This window comes from Watersipora subatra, chromosome 8 (genome assembly GCF_963576615.1).
Source record: "Watersipora subatra chromosome 8, tzWatSuba1.1, whole genome shotgun sequence".
In the NCBI taxonomy this organism is placed as follows: Eukaryota; Metazoa; Bryozoa; class Gymnolaemata; order Cheilostomatida; family Watersiporidae; genus Watersipora; species Watersipora subatra.
In genome coordinates, this window is record NC_088715.1 from 38,834,887 (window position 1) to 38,851,239 (window position 16,353).

At 37.2% G+C, this 16,353-nt stretch overlaps 1 protein-coding gene across 2 annotated transcripts in view; it reads left to right on the forward strand.

The window, feature by feature from the left end:
• Nucleotides 1–16,353, forward strand: part of LOC137401656 (uncharacterized) — a 66,402-nt gene that overhangs the window by 21,006 nt on the left and 29,043 nt on the right. For both annotated transcript variants that reach the window (XM_068088111.1, XM_068088112.1), the window contains exons 4-7: nucleotides 1,433–1,666; nucleotides 6,469–6,623; nucleotides 8,831–8,939; nucleotides 10,942–11,196. In XM_068088111.1, the coding sequence (XP_067944212.1) occupies nucleotides 1,433–1,666; nucleotides 6,469–6,623; nucleotides 8,831–8,939; nucleotides 10,942–11,196 (753 nt within the window). The remainder of the gene's footprint in view (nucleotides 1–1,432; nucleotides 1,667–6,468; nucleotides 6,624–8,830; nucleotides 8,940–10,941; nucleotides 11,197–16,353) is intronic.

Here is a 16,353-nt window from a genome sequence, read left to right on the forward strand (position 1 = left end):
CAGTTTCGTTTTAGCTTGGCTATTCCATCCAACAATTCTAAGTACGTGTACATGTCCGACTTGCGATCATAAAAATGTCAAATTCTGAAGAGTTAAGACCCTGGCGTTTTGACCCTGACGCCAGAAAACGACAATAACTATTTTATATAACATCTATAAGTGAGTGGGGGTTAAAAAATTTGGCGAGATTAATCGTGATAACATTATTTTATTAATTATAGATTAACATATGACATTTTATAAATTGATATGCAGGATGAGTAAGTTTTGTCATTATAAGAATAATACATGTAATTGAAAAATTTAAAAGATAAAATATTAATAATATTATATTACAACTAAATGGCATTAATATTATAATGTAAAATATAGATTTATACAGTAGCATTAGAAGAATACTAGAAAATGATCGGAGTTACTACTACTAATACAAGTAGTTCATAAAATAAATTACTTACGTGCCTTGGTGATATCTGGAGTATGCAATGGAGTCTTTAAAATGGCGAAAACAAAGGCAAGAGTAACGAGGCGAAAAAATAAAGTTTTTCACATCCAGCTTCACCCAGTTGCTCCACGCCCGATGAAGGTCTGGCCTTTTCTCTGCACTGGGAAGAAAAAAAGAAAAAAAAGAAAAAAAAACAAGTGCCTTTCAGCATTGCAGTTGGCAGCTGCACAAACAAGATATTGCGTGTTAGGCATTATGACGAATTGAAATTAACAAGTTTACTATGAGAAAGCGTGTTTGCTATTTGCGATAGATCAAACTTGAACTGAAACTAACATAGTCTGATCATTTGACTTACAATTCCTGCCATATGGCGCAAACAATTTCTGCACCACTTTTCGACCATCACAGGTGACGAACAGAACAACTTTATTAGAGGATGATATGCACTCCTTTGAGCTAAGGTTAAAAGATTAAACGAATTTGTACCATTGCTTTTTTAGATATCAGTGCTCAAAATGACAACATTACAATGATGATGAAATAGACGCGTAAGAACAATAGACATGGTTTTATTGAATGAGTGAAGTACATTTGTGAAAATATTTCGACGAGTGAGGTTGCATGAAAGTGTGAACAGAAGCCATATTGTACAACTACGTCCCATTTGAGCCGTTTTGGAAAGGGATTCCAACCTATGGCGGTTTAGTGATGGCGGCAATTAACTGTTCGTTTTTGAGCTTTTGAGAGCTTGTAATCACATTTTCACATATTTTGCACCTATAACACAGCGGAGTAAGACATGGTGAATCTTTTAATACCAAATAACTGTAATGGGAATTTTGTTGCAAGTCAACCTTTAAGGATTTCACTTAAAAATGTTGTTTGTTTAAAATCTCTAACCATAATGCACAAATTCTCTGCATGAATCATGTTCTAAGAGCATCTGCTGTATATCAGTTGGGTTGACATATTCGTTTCTTTAAGAACCTTCGGAGCTGGGAGGAAGGCCTAGAAAAACAAGTTCGCTGTCAGCACTGACCTCTAAAGGTGGATTTGGTAGTGTTCCTGTAAAGAAGCCTCTGCGGACATTGGCTGGCAAAGATCTGTTATTCTCAACAACAGCAGCGGATGTGATGCCTCAGGGATCAACATCAGAACAGCCAACAAACAGCAAAAAGAAAAGTGCCCAAGTAATTGAGGATTCATCAACCTCTGCTGGTAAGTTCTATTATTCATCAACCTCTGCTGGTATGTTATATTATTCATCAACCTCTGCTGGTATGTTATATTATTCATCAACCTCGGCTGGTATGTTATATTATTCATCAACCTCTACTGGTATGTTATATTATTCATCAACCTCTGCTGGTATGTTATATTATTCATCAACCTCGGCCGGTATGTTATATTATTCATCAACCTCTGCTGGTATGTTATATTATTCATCAACCTCTGCTGGTTTGTTATATTATTCATCAACCTCGGCTGGTATGTTATATTATTCATATGGAATGACTTTAACTGATGGCAAATGAATTTATAAAATTTGAAGGATAAATTCCGCGAATTATGACAAACAACCGCAAACAGGATTCCCATGACTATGATATGACATACAAGGTGTCCCATGGCTATGATATGACATACAAGGTGTCCCATGGCTATGATATGACATACAAGATGTCCCATGGCTATGATATGACATACAAGATGTCCCATGGCTATGATATGACATACAAGATGTCCCATGGCTATGATATGACATGCAAGATGTCCCATGGCTATGATATGACATACAAGATGTCCCATGGCTATGATATGACATACCCTACAGGATGAATTTATTTGCGGAGTTTTATTTCGCGAAAATTGTCGTTTCATGCATATTCGCGGATGAATTTATTCGCGGCTGAAAACTGCCGCTCTCTAGGAAAAGTTAACTCTATTGCGGCTAGTAATAGTTATTTCTATGCATGCGCACACCGCGTGTTCCGGTTTTTATTTAGCTTACAGCTGCGAAGCGATCATGCAATTCTACGGTAAACAATTTTTGCTGCGTCCAGAGGTTTTTACGAATATTCATCGCTTTGGAGGCCTTTGATAAGCCAACAACTTGTGGTAAGTGATGAGTTTTTTACATTTACTAAATTAGTTGAATTTTACTTTAGTTCTTCGGTAAAACGCAATACTAATTTTTTCCATCCCTACTGCTTCATTATTTGTTTTAGTGTGAGAGAGAGATTTTTCATCATACACCGAAGAACAATGATTGCAAGGGTGGTAGATGTCATTCTTAGAAGATCACCAATCATTCAGCGATGTCTGGAAATTGAGGTTGAAGTGACCGCAGCGAGAAGAATATATCTTACGAGAAGAATATATCTGTTTTTAAAAAAGGAACAAAAACGCCTTTACGAGCACAAATCTTTGGCCAACCGGCAAAACTTTGCAATAGTAAGCCACGAGGAGAGTTCTGATGATAACTTTCTTACCAGCCATGTAGTAGCAAGAGAATCGCCTTCAACACCGACCCAAGACAGTGACAGAGCTGCTGTTACCAAAATAACTAGTCAGAAAGCACCATTACACGCTAGTATTCACATATCAAGAGTACCAGTTTAATTTTATTGCTAGACAACCGCCATATGGACTAAACTGTTTATATTTACTCCATTCATCGTTTGTAAAATTTTATTTGTATTTGAAATATTTTATTTGTACACTCAAGTTTGTAATAAATTAAATACATCTATACATGAAATAAAATATATAATTTAATCATGTTTGCTACAGCGATATCAAAGAGTTGTTGTCGATAAAGGGGTCTAGGTTGACTGGTTGCCTCTCTGCCAATATTCCTGCCTTGATGAATATTATTACTTGTCTCTAGTTTTCGTAATCGGAGTAGGTTGTTTCATTCTCAATCTGCAGTAAACACAAAAAAGAAAAAAATATTAACGAGTGTTGAGGAAGTACAAAAACAATTGCTGAAGTATTTGATGAAAGCGATCAGTTTTTACAAACAAAAGAACTAATTAATGCAGTTGATTATGGAAAAACGTGTCTGCACTGCAAATAAAATACATACCATGATGTCCAGATCAGAATCATGATTGTCCTTGACTTCGGTATTAGATTTTGACGGAGTTGATTCTAATGTAAAAAAGAATAGGAGAGCTTTTTTGCTACGCTGAAGCCATGCCGAATAACTTGTAAAAACCTTGAATAATTTTGTAAAGTTCGACGCAATGGCAATAAGGCTCGAAGCCTGGCGATGATTTTAAAGAAGTTTTGGAACTCGGCTACGTTTAGTACTTCTGCCTCGTGGCTATTTTCGCGATGACGCCATTCTGCATATCTTGTGACAACCTTGAATAATTTTGTAAATAAATGTGATGCATTGCCAATGGTGTTAGCTCAAAGCTCAGGCAATGATTTTAAAAATGTTTTGGAACTCAATTACATTTAGTATTTACGTTAAAAACTAGGCTAGCGACTAGTTTTCAATTTGATGCAGTAGTTATTCTCTCTTGTGATTAAAAATAGAACTATTTATTCACTGAATTTAATAATTCGCGGGATTGACTGTTCGCGAAATCGCGAATTTTTATGACCAACGAATATTTTCATCCTGTAGGGTACAAGGTGTCCCATGGCTATGATATGACATAGAAGATTTCCCATGGCTATGATATGACATACAAGATGTCCCATGGCTATGATATGACATACAAGGTGTCCCATGGCTATGATATGACATACAAGGTGTCCCATGGCTATGATATGACATACAAGGTGTCCCATGGCTATGATATGACATACAAGGTGTCCCATTAAGTTTTATTTGCTCCAAGAAGATAATGAATGACTGATGTTTTGTTTTTGTTTGTTGTATAATTTGGAGTTATCATATACCGCATACAAAGTAAAACAACTTACGTTTCTAGCAATTCCAGCATCTCAAGTGAGCACGAATACGTTTGTTATATCTATTAGCCATATATGCAAATTAAAAAAGGTGCTAGATATTATATTTACGTTAGCAAAATGAAACTGAACTTGTCCTTCCTGCTAACGTAAATTGGTGCATGAGATCTGCTCTGATTGGTTATTAAGTTCAAGCCATCAATTGACGAACTTAACACTTTCAAGACTGACATCAAAACATTTCGATTGGAGTTGTTCTCTCCAAGTGGCTGGCATCAAAATAATTCGACCCGGGTCATATTAGTTTATAGGACTCGTTCTTGACTTCTCATCGGCTAATATTGCCGATATTCTGATTACTATAATATTGATGAGTTGGTAAATGGCAGTGGTAGGGAAGTATATGTAGCTGACTCTGATGATGAGGTAGGGGAGTAGAATTGGGAATACTCCCAGAATTAGTCACAGTAAATGACAACCACAGCATGAGTGAGTGAAAGATGTCAGTGCAGTTTCACTTTATTTTGTTTGTCAAAAAATGGCTTGATGAATTGATGATTTAGACTCACTCATTGCTAGACTTCTGATGGTTGTAACTCCCCCTGTTATTACAATATTTGGTCACACTCACATCTTATATGATTATTTGCTTTGGCCAAACTATTATTGGATATGTAAGTGACTACTGGCTAAAAGTAGTAGATTACTAGACTAGTTCTAAAACTGCTTCTAAGTAGTATTCTGCTGCAAAGTATGATATTTTACGCGCAAATATTTCCTACCCCTCCTCTCTGTTAGGGAGAGGAAGGGTAGGGTATGGAGAGATAGGAGAGGTGGGGTATTGGGAGATAGGAGGGAGGGGTGACGGGGGATTGAAGGGGTTTGGTGTGGGGAAATATTCTTCTTTCGATCCACCACGCCTGTCGAACCGACCAATTTCCAAAGCGGGCTGTAGATAACTCATACATTTATAAAGAATAGTTACAGAACAATTATAATTGTATTAGATTACAATGATGAAGTGGAGAGGAGAGTTGGTGGTGGATCCAATTCAGATAGTTGTATGCCTATGGATATGGATGATGCAGGTGACCACGTATGAGAAATGAGCGAGAGTGATTAAAAAACAGGCCATTATGTTTTGACTGTTGTGCCTTATCATAGGCCCAACGCTAAATAGTAATAATAATATATGCCATGTCAGATGTAAATAAAAGTAAATAAAAAATAATCAAAGTATTTACTGCAATAAGCATACCTTGTACTCTTTTCACACCAAAATTATCATTTTTGGTGTGAAAAGATCTGAAGTTACATTATTACATTACAAAAGGCCTGAAGGTACATTATTTGTCTTGAAGTTACATAGACAAGATTCAGCAGGATAAACTCATGTTTAGTATGATATGAAAGCTCATGTTGTCAGCTTCACAATGGTCTGCTCATACACACATTGTTTATACACACAAACTCATGTTTAGACGGTAGACTCATTATATAAATGCAAAACCTTAAAATTGGCCAGCCACTGGGTGGGGGATTTTACTGAAGCGACTAGACTTGAAAGTGTTAATTGCACATTTTTCGTACTATTGGCTGGTTGAGACTTAAAAAGTCTGTCAAATTATTGGTCAGCTTATAAGTGCAGTCATAACCTAATCAAATGTTGTTGGCCGGTTTATAAGTGCAGACATAACTTAATCAAATGTTATTGGCTTGTTTATAAGTGCAGACATAACTTAATCAAATGTTATTGGCCAGTTTATAAGTGCAGACATAACTTAATCAAATGTTATTGGCTTGTTTATAAATGCAGACATAACTTAATCAAGTGTTATTGGCCAGTTTATAAGTGCAGACATAACTTAATCAAATGTTATTGGCTTGTTTATAAGTGCAGACATAACTTAATCAAGTGTTATTGGCCAGTTTATAAGTGCAGATATAACTTAATCAAATGTTATTGGCCGGTTTATAAGGGCAGACGTAACTTAATCAAATGTTATTGGCCGGTTTACAAGTGCAGACATAACTTAATCAAGTGTATGCCAAGATATTTTTTTCTATTAGGCTTGTTTACTCGTCTGCTTCAGGTGCAGACGATGCAGTTGAACATACTCAAACTCATCTGGAGACACAAGGCTCTTTGGAGGAACCACTCGCTACAAACCCAGACAACGAAGTTGAACAAAGGCCGGCTAGGGAGAGCCCCCGCAAGGAAACATACAAATCACAGGCAAGCTCTAAGGTGAAAATATTTTATTATTCTTTTACTGTCTGTTACTGGTCGACTTTAGTTACCGTAAAACCTCTATTTGAATGCTGCCCCTAATGGAACGCCGCAAAAGAAGGGTTGAACAAATAGCACCACTTTCAATTGAGCATATATAGTAGCGTATTTTAGATTTCTTATAAATTTTATGACACTTCTTTAATCAAAGTATTTGAACCTTAGGAACTTAACGAACTTGAGCAGTGGCAGCATTTTGTGAGTGGAAGTCTTTTGACTCGATAAAGAGATCAAAGCGACTCACAAATTTATTCTGTTTACTTCTTGAAGGAGGTTGGGAACAAATAACAACGCCAAACAGAATTTAGATTTATTATCGATTTGGTTCCATTGTGCAGAACTCCTGTCTCACTTAGCATGCTACACGAGAGGTCATAGCGGTGAACTCCTCTCTCACTTAGCATGCTACATGAGAGGTCTTAGCGGTGAACTCCTGTCGCACTTAGCATGCTACATGAGAGGTCATAGCAGTGAACTCCTCTCTCAGTTAGCATGCTACATGAGAGGTCATAGCGGTGAACTCCTCTCCCACTTAGCATGCTACATGAGAGGTCATAGCTGTGAACTCCTCTCTCACTTAGCATGCTACATGAGAGGTCATAGCGGTGAACTCCTGTCTCACTTAGCATGCTACATGAGAGGTCATAGCAGTGAACTCCTCTCTCACTTAGCATGCTACATGAGAGGTCATAACTGTCATTAACCGCATCAAGGAAGCAGTCTATTACTTGTTACTATTACTAAACTATTACTTGTTAAAATTCGTTGCAAAAAATATGAAAGTGAATAGGGAATCCAAAATATCAAAAAATGTCAAAATTTCTGGGACATCTTGTATCGTTGTTATAAAGTATTTTGCAGAATTGCCCTTCCGTTTGTCTCATCCAACTACTGGCTGGTATGCAGTAGATAACCTTTCACTATTGTTGTGAAGACAACTTCTCACTAACATTTTCCTAGAGTACCGTGTCATCTCGCTATCATCTTTAGCCTTGGCTCTATGGCTAGCTGATTGGCACCGCCAACAGAGGGTCGGGGGATTGGCACCGCCAACAGAGGGTCGGGTATGAAGCGTTTGACATTGTTGGCAATAAGAACATTTAGTTACAGATGCTTATGTAAGCTGTTCAATAAATCATTGATTACAAGACGACCAACTTCACCCGATGTTGACTGAAACCTCGAGCTGTTTGGGTCGGTCGCGTTGTGGACTATGAACCACTGCTAAACAATCAAACTTTGCTGCATTTCAAACAACTATTGTTAGCCTGTCAAAATGGTTGCTAGCAACTTTGGTATCTACACAGCTTTTATAAACGCAACATTTTGTACTCGGCCTGTTTCCTCTCTTCAAGTCTCAGTTCGTGTATAAAGACCAATAGACCAACTCTAGGAAAATAATGGCCCATAGCTCAAATTTGTGAGTATAGGAAGCTCAGCTTTTATTCCCATTTATTAATTGTACTAAAATTTTTGAAAAAGCAGCTGCTTCGCAACAACATGGAATATTTTTATAACCATATCAGTGACTACGCATTTTGCGAAAATTTTCACATTAAAAAACAAATCCACAGTAACAAGTCTAAACACGAAAATGATTTTTCCCAATGTCAGTATGCAGCAGCACTAATGACCGGCGCTAACGACCGGCACTAACGACCGGCACTAACGACCGGCACTAACGACCGGCACTAACGACCGGCACTAACGGCCGGCACTAACGACCGGCACTAACGACCGGCACTAACGACCGGCACTAACGACCGGCACTAACGACCGGCACTAACGACCGGGAGTAACGACCGGCACTAACGACCGGCACTAACGACCGGCACTAACGACCGGGACTAACGACCGGGACTAACGACCGGCACTAACGACCGGCACTAACGACCGGCACTAACGACCGGCACTAATGACCGGCACTAATGACCGGCTCTAATGACCGGCACTAATGACCGGCACTAATGACCGGCACTAATGACCGGCACTGGCGACCGGCACTAATGACCGGCACTAGTATGGAATATATTGTTTGTAAATTCCTCCATCACAATCCTAGAAATTGATTACAGTTTAACAGATAATGTACAGCTTAACAGATAATGTACAGCTTAACAGATAATGTACAGCTTAACAGATAATGTACAGCTTACTGCTTGCAGGAGCATGCAATACCGAATGGAGAATTCAGTCTATCACCCGTGATCATGGTTTCTGAGAAGGCCGCAGATAATTTGAAAAGCGATATTCAAACACCAGAAACTGTGACAGGTATGTAACGGAGAGCCGTGTCAGCGAGAGATTTGCTTTGTTATTCAATAAGTTTCCATGCAGAGATAGACTAGCGGCACCCAAGTGTACTTGTAGCGGCACCCGGGTGTACTTGTAGCGGCACCCGGATGTACTTGTAGCGGCACCCGGGTGTACTTGTAGCGGCACCCGGGTGTCCTAGTATCGAAATGCTACGCTCGTCTGACAAGCGGATCACGTTTCCATAAGGTGCTATAATAGAAGAGCAATAATTGTGTGGCGTCTCATGTTAGGCATACGTCTGCATATGAAGTAACAGGGATGTGAGACATTTTCACACACAAATATGATGCAGTGGGTTGCCAAGGCCCTTTCCAGGGCACAAATATGGTAATCGCACGATTGCTTTGCTAACAAGGCTGTTTCCATGATGGTATTGCAGCTCCGTATGGGGAAGTTGGTGAATACAGTGAAAATACTATGAATTAATAAAATTTTACCATTACCACTGTATTTTCACTTTTCGTGCCATTATCTGGGTTAAGATTCGCATAGTGACTCTATGTTACAGCAATGTCACTAAAGCTTGCTCTCACGGTTTTTATTAGTAAGTTTAGCAATACGTATACTAGCTCAGTCAAATTAGCCGATGATAACTACATAACCTGTCACTGTTTATAAGCGGTTTTTCATACCCATGCAAGGCTAGACATCTAGCTAGTCTTTACTATAATAAGAGCTATGTTTGACCCTCTGACCAAAGCCAAGCTATAAGCATTAAGGCAGAAGATTACACCGAATGGTGAATCGCACTCAGATTTTCAGGTCCACCGATTTGAAGCTAATGCTCTACCACCAAACCATGCGGACACCTTGCCACATTGTCGAATAATTGTATATCTAGTCATTACACATGATGATATCTCAGGGCGCGCAGGACCACTATAACAAATGTACTAGTTATCATAATTACAATAAGATGTTTTTTATTTGAGCCACCTCTTGGAAGTACCAGTTCCTAGATTTATGATTTTGTCTTCACAGCTGCACAATCAGAAAACTTACTCAGGGTTTCTTTTCTGAATTTTTTTCTGAAAAAATTCAGGGTTACTTTTCTGATGAAAATTAATAATGGCTGTCATGATTTATTAAACCTACTTTATATGCTTTCTAAGACACTGTCATTATTTAGTTATACTAGTCTATGGCTATTGTTGTGTCTATGGCTATTGTTGTGTCTATGGCTATTGTTTTGTCTATGGCTATTGTTGTGTCTATGGCTATTGTTGTGTCTATGGCTATTGTTGTGTCTATGGCTATTGTTGTGAATGAGTTCATCTATCTGTATGCCTCTTGTACATCTGTATGCCACTTGTATATCTGGTATCAGAGGTTCCGCGGTGTTAAAGATAGTTGGTCAATGGAAGATTTACAAGATCAGACTGCCAGAGCTCTATGCTTTACTTTACTGTTTATCTTATGTGTTCATATTGTCTCATAGATGTCTGTCTGTCTCATAGTTGTCTGTCTGTCTCATAGTTGTCCATCTGTCTCATAGTTGTCCGTCTGTCTCATAGTTGTCTGCCTGTCTCATAATTGTCCGTCTGTCTCATAGTTGTCCGTCTGTCTCATAGTTGTCTGCCTGTCTCATAATTGTCCGTCTGTCTCATAGTTGTCTGTCTGTCTCATAGTTGTCTGTCTGTCTCATAGTTGTCTGTCTGTCTCATAGTAGTTCGTCTGTCTCATAGTTGTCTGTCTCATAGTTGTCCGTCTGTTTCAAAGTTGTCCGTCTGTCTCATACTTGTTTGTCTGTCTCATAGTTGTCTGTCTCTCTTAGTTGTCGGTCTGTCGCAATACTATTGTACCAAACATTGTAGTCACAAATAACATTGATATGTTTTCATCCGTGGTTTGCTTCAGGAGTTAATGATTTTTTTTTAGAAATTTGGCCAATCAAGAGTTAACATCATGAGGACTACGCCCGATTAGCTCACATATGGCCATGATACTTGTTCTGCTGCAGGTCCCAGCCCGTCAGAAAAAGTGGAACAACCTAAAACTCATAAAGATGAAGTGTCAGCTTTGCTAGCTTTTAAAGGTGGATTTGGTTTCATTCCTGCTAGAAAGTGTGCTGATCAAAGCTTGTCATCCTCTACCGCTGCTGTCATAGACACGGCATCTAGAGACTCATCAGCGAAGAAAAAGTCCAAAAAACGAAAAAGGAAAAAAGCGAGATCTGCTGAAGACATAGAGAGCAAAACGATTTCAACTGATGCCGGTAAGTGATGCCTTACAGGATACTTTTAGCCAGGGTTCTCCCTAGGAATTGTGATCTAGGGGAGGAACATTCTAGGCTGAGGAAAGCCTTAGTTTTAGCTGCACAAGTCTAAAACCAGGAATAAAAAGAGACGGCTGATTATGCACGATTAAAGCACATAAATTACATAATTTTTTTATTATATATTTCAATACATCAGAGTCTTGGCTTTCGAATGAGGATATATTCAATACATAAAGAATAGTAGAACTATGAAAAACAGGGTGTCAAAAGTATGTCCTGCAAAAAAAACACTTGGTTCAGGTTCTCAAAATGCTATGTCACAATTATTATTGAGCCTTAGGTAGTCGATCCCTTTTGCTGTCATTGAAGCTGCGCTTTTCTCTGACAATCGGTGCTGTTAAACCTGGAGAGCGCTAATAATAAGCTAGGATTTTAGATAATCAACAATGCCCGGGATCGTGCTAACGCCCGACCAATACAAACACATGTTCTGGGTTAATTAGTTATGTTTCAATAAATGTACTGTCGTTGATAAAGGTAATGAAATCACATCAATTAAAGTGTGACCTGCGGTTGCGTGGCCCTAGGACTACATGTCAATCGCACTTTCGCGAGATCACGCAATGCTTGAAACTAATTAGTCTCAGTCGCGACCCTCAACATCACAATATAATGAGAGGGCTAGTGCATAATATCATCAGGAAAACATAGTATGGTGCTTAGAATCTGAGTTATTTATCATAGAAATAATCTGTAAATGGAGAACTAATGACACTGATTCCTTTGTCAACTTAATTGGTTCTCTGGAGTTGTCCTATCTTCGCCTGACACTAGCGTCATTATCGTAGTTGATAAATATAAGCGGTAAGCAATAAAATTGGCGGTAAGAGCACACAACACCGCATAAGAAAATTGTGACGTCACAATTTCCGAGCCTATGCCAGAAAACATTTCTGCGTTAGAGCTCTGGGGAAATCCTATAAACACCAACCAATGTCTGTCTCACCATGGCAAACAATAGCTCATTCGAAAGCCAAGACTCTGATGTATAGAAATATACAATAAAAATATTGTAGTTTATGTACTTTAAGGACGAGAGCTCATGAGCAGACAACTCATGAGCTCATAATACACTTTAAATATAGTTGGATGGTGAAGAATGGATGGTAGAGAGACAGTAATAAACCAATGCTCACTTCACTCGCTGACTTTTGCATGTATTTTTTTGTCTTCAGACTCTGCAATCGGTTTGGTATCCTTAAAAATGTCTAATATCTTAAGGCTCACGGATCTGATGGTTTTTGTTTAAAAATCTGCAACCTCAGAATCCAGTTCTAGCGATTACCTGATTGAAGGTATTCCTGTCAGCAAGCTGAGCTCATTGTCATAAGCTGGGTCTCTGAAACTTGTTGCGATGCTTTGTTCAAAATTAAAAAAGCTTAAGTTTTTATTTAGTTAATTCCATTTTAGAAAAATGGAATTAAAAAAGGGGCATTGAAACTTTGTACACGGTTCTTGTGCTTTGCTAGTCGTCAACTTGCTCTGAATTAAATCACTGCTCAAGTCAAGGTCAAGGCAGCTTGACTAAGAGTTGTTTTAATTTCAAGTTCATATACAGTTATGTATATGAACTTTTTATTTTATATAAAGGTCATATACAGTTATGTATATGAACTTTATATTTTATATAACGGTCATATACAGTTACAGTCAAACATGGATAACTCGAACTTCAAGGGACCGAGCAAAAGTGTTCGAATTATCAGAGCATTCAAGTTATCAGAGCACTGTCACAAGTCCATATATTTACTTATTTATTAGTAGATACATGTACATATACAAACTATAATATAAATCAAAAGCACAAATGGCTTGTTTTAAATTAAATGCTTCTAATGTAAAGTTTAAAACGTTTTCATGAAAAAGTATAGAGATTTTTCTATCACTTGAGATTGGTTTGTTGTTTGAGGTGATGTTATTGCCAGGACGTTTTTCAGATTGACATTGGCAAAACTTGATCGTTGTTGAAATGCTCAAAAGAAAAGACATTTTTTTCTTTTGGAGTTTTACCCACGATCAATTTTGCCGTTTTTTCTTGAAGTTTATGCAAAGATTACCTTACTTTACCTGGGATTCGTTAAGAGCAACATTCCGAGGCAGTTCAATTACAAGTTTTACGAGGTTTTACGGTACATTCTATATCACTCACGCTTTTTTAATAGATACTTATTGAATGTACACACGTATTCTGTGTTTAGGTCAAACGATGAATAGTTTTTTGTAGCTCAGACAACGTATACGTTTAATTACAACATTTTTTAAGACGTTTTAAACATTCAACATTCCGACGTTGATTCAACACGGAATCAACGTCGGAAAACTATTCATCACGGGCTAGCCGAGTTACGCACTCAAGGATTTTCGCCACGCACATACAAAACAACATGCTGTTTTTGTTTTGTATGTGCGTGGCGAAAATTCTTGCGCGCGTGACCCGGCTAGCCCGTGCTATTCATCGTATCGCAGTATAAATCAAATTTCACCAAACATTTAGAAAGGTCGTTGACAAAAATATTTTGCCGATGCTGGTAATAACGACGCTTATGAATTACGTAAAGATGAAGTTTACCTCTATGGCTTTGAATAAAGTGATTTTCTAAAGCGAAAACAACCGTTTCGGTAGCTGTTGGGCAAAAAAACAGTTTGAATTAACAGTGTTGAGTTCGAGTTATCTATAGCAATTTATCATTACGTGGGAACGGACCAAAGGAAATGTTCGAACTAACCATGTGTTCGAGCTATCCGTGGACGAGTTATCCATGTTTGACTGTATGTATATGAACTTTTTATTTTATATAAAGGTCATATACATTACATCACTGTATATCAAACTTGATATAAAATTGATCAATTGGTGACAGTTGAGATTTTAGCAGATATTTTTTGGCTCATTAAGTTTATTAAATTCGAATATAAAAATTCACCAATTACTTATTTATGAGTTTTTATGATAAATGCATGTGCACACAACTTACGAAAATTATTCATCAACAACGTCGCAAACCCTTGTTTAAAAATCTCATCAACAAATTTAACCAGCGTTTTGTAGAGTCGTTAAAGTATAATAACGATACAAAACACATGTAAGCCTATTTAAATATGTTACCAAGTTTTTGTAAATTGTCGACAGTTTCTTAAAACTTACCCATCTGATCGGATTATACACAAATAGACAGATTAGATTGGCCGAAAATCGTTATTAAAACTTGTCAAGCCTTGCTTTTATCAAAATTAAGACTGGCAAACGAACTGCCGAACGACAGAGATAGAATGATTAAGTCGTGCGCATTTCACGAAAGAATAACGCCCACATTTCACCAGTCTATAGCATTGTCGAATTGTCGAAGGTTTCTGTAATTAACGTAGGAGTACTGAAATAGTTTCTTTTTTGCCGATTTTAAAGTAACTGACATTTTGGACACTTTTGAGTATTTTGGTATTCTAACTGATGTCCAACGCAGTGTAAGTAAAGGAAATGACAGTGATATTTTTTATAACGATTCTTATGAGATTATTACAATATTTAATTATAAGTTTGGATGACTATTGAAGTGTTATAGTCACACTAACAACATCGATGATAAGCAGTATGTTACTGTTATTATTTTTTCTAAATAATTTTGTTAAATAGATTTTCTAACAATCTATATAAATATCACAACTTCTTGATATTGTTAGCTATGACGTTTTGAAATGTAAACAAAATTGTGCATAGGTTTACTATTATTACTATATTAATAATATTGGTTATTCTAATAATATCAGTGCATTTTACTTCTAATATTGACCAATATTGCATTTTTCCTATCCTATTGCAGGGGGAAACTATAAACATATAATCTTTTCCTTTCATTATTGCTGTTTGTTGTATATAATAACACCCACACCCAGTACATTGCAGCTACCATAGCAGTTATCCTGTTGCGCTGCAGTGCCATTTGACTATATTGCATTTCTCAACCATCAGTACCCTTTCTTTTTTCCAATATCACTTTGGTCGTGGGCTGTATGACACGGGAATTTCTAGTTTAACTTAAATTCTGCAAAATTTTAATTTTGAGAAAAGCTTTGTTGATATCGCATGTTGAAAAGAATTTGAAAAAAAAGTTATAGCTAGGACGAAAAAGCATAAAGCGTTCCATAGAGTAAGGCGGAAAATTCTGATAATAAGGGCATCTCAACCTGTGGGCGCTGTATTAATTAATAATTAATGGGTCGCGGTCACAGGAACCATGGTTAAGTTGCAAATCACGAAGTTGAGTTATTCGACTTTAAAGTTGCACTAACTGAATTTATAATATTGGTAAGGATTTTGATAACACGTGCTTCCGGACCAATCAAAGAGTGATCTTTCTGAATCTGAAGTCAGTTTAGATAATAAATGTCTTCAAACCTCGGAAAAAACCCTTAAAACCGTTGCTATGCTAAACAGGAAGTACTGAAAAGTGGCGTCTGAAAAACGTAATCGTTTCTTTTTTGCCGATTTGAAAGATAATTCTGACATTTTGGACACTTATAATGAGTACTTTGGTACTCCAACTGATGTCAAAAGCAGTGTAAGTAAAGGGAATGACCATGATATATTCCTAACCATTCTTATAAGAGTTTTACAATATTTAATTATAAGAATAATTATTCGATTTTATAAGATTTAATTAAAAGAAAAATTATTCGAATTTGCAAGATCAAAGTATAGAGTGACCGATGATGTGCAATATGTTGCTGTTATTATTTTTTTTAAGATTTTGTTGATCAGACTACGGTTGTGCTCAATATCGCAGCACTGCCAAGCCGCTTTTAATATCTGCAAAATTAAGTAATAAATTTTCTTATAGATATACAGCCATTTCTATGACATCCAGCCAAAATCTGTTTAGATTTTTAAATTCAGCATAATGTTTTTGATATAAAAACAGAAATCTAGATAATTATCACAACCTCTTAATATTGGTTGCTATGACGTTTTGAAATGTAAACAAAACTGTGCATCGGTTTTCGTTTCTCAGACGTTAACACCAGTTTTCTCGGGACTATGTTTTCGCACTGATGGTAAACGTGCATTCAGTTTACTGACTATAAAACCTGCTGTAATTA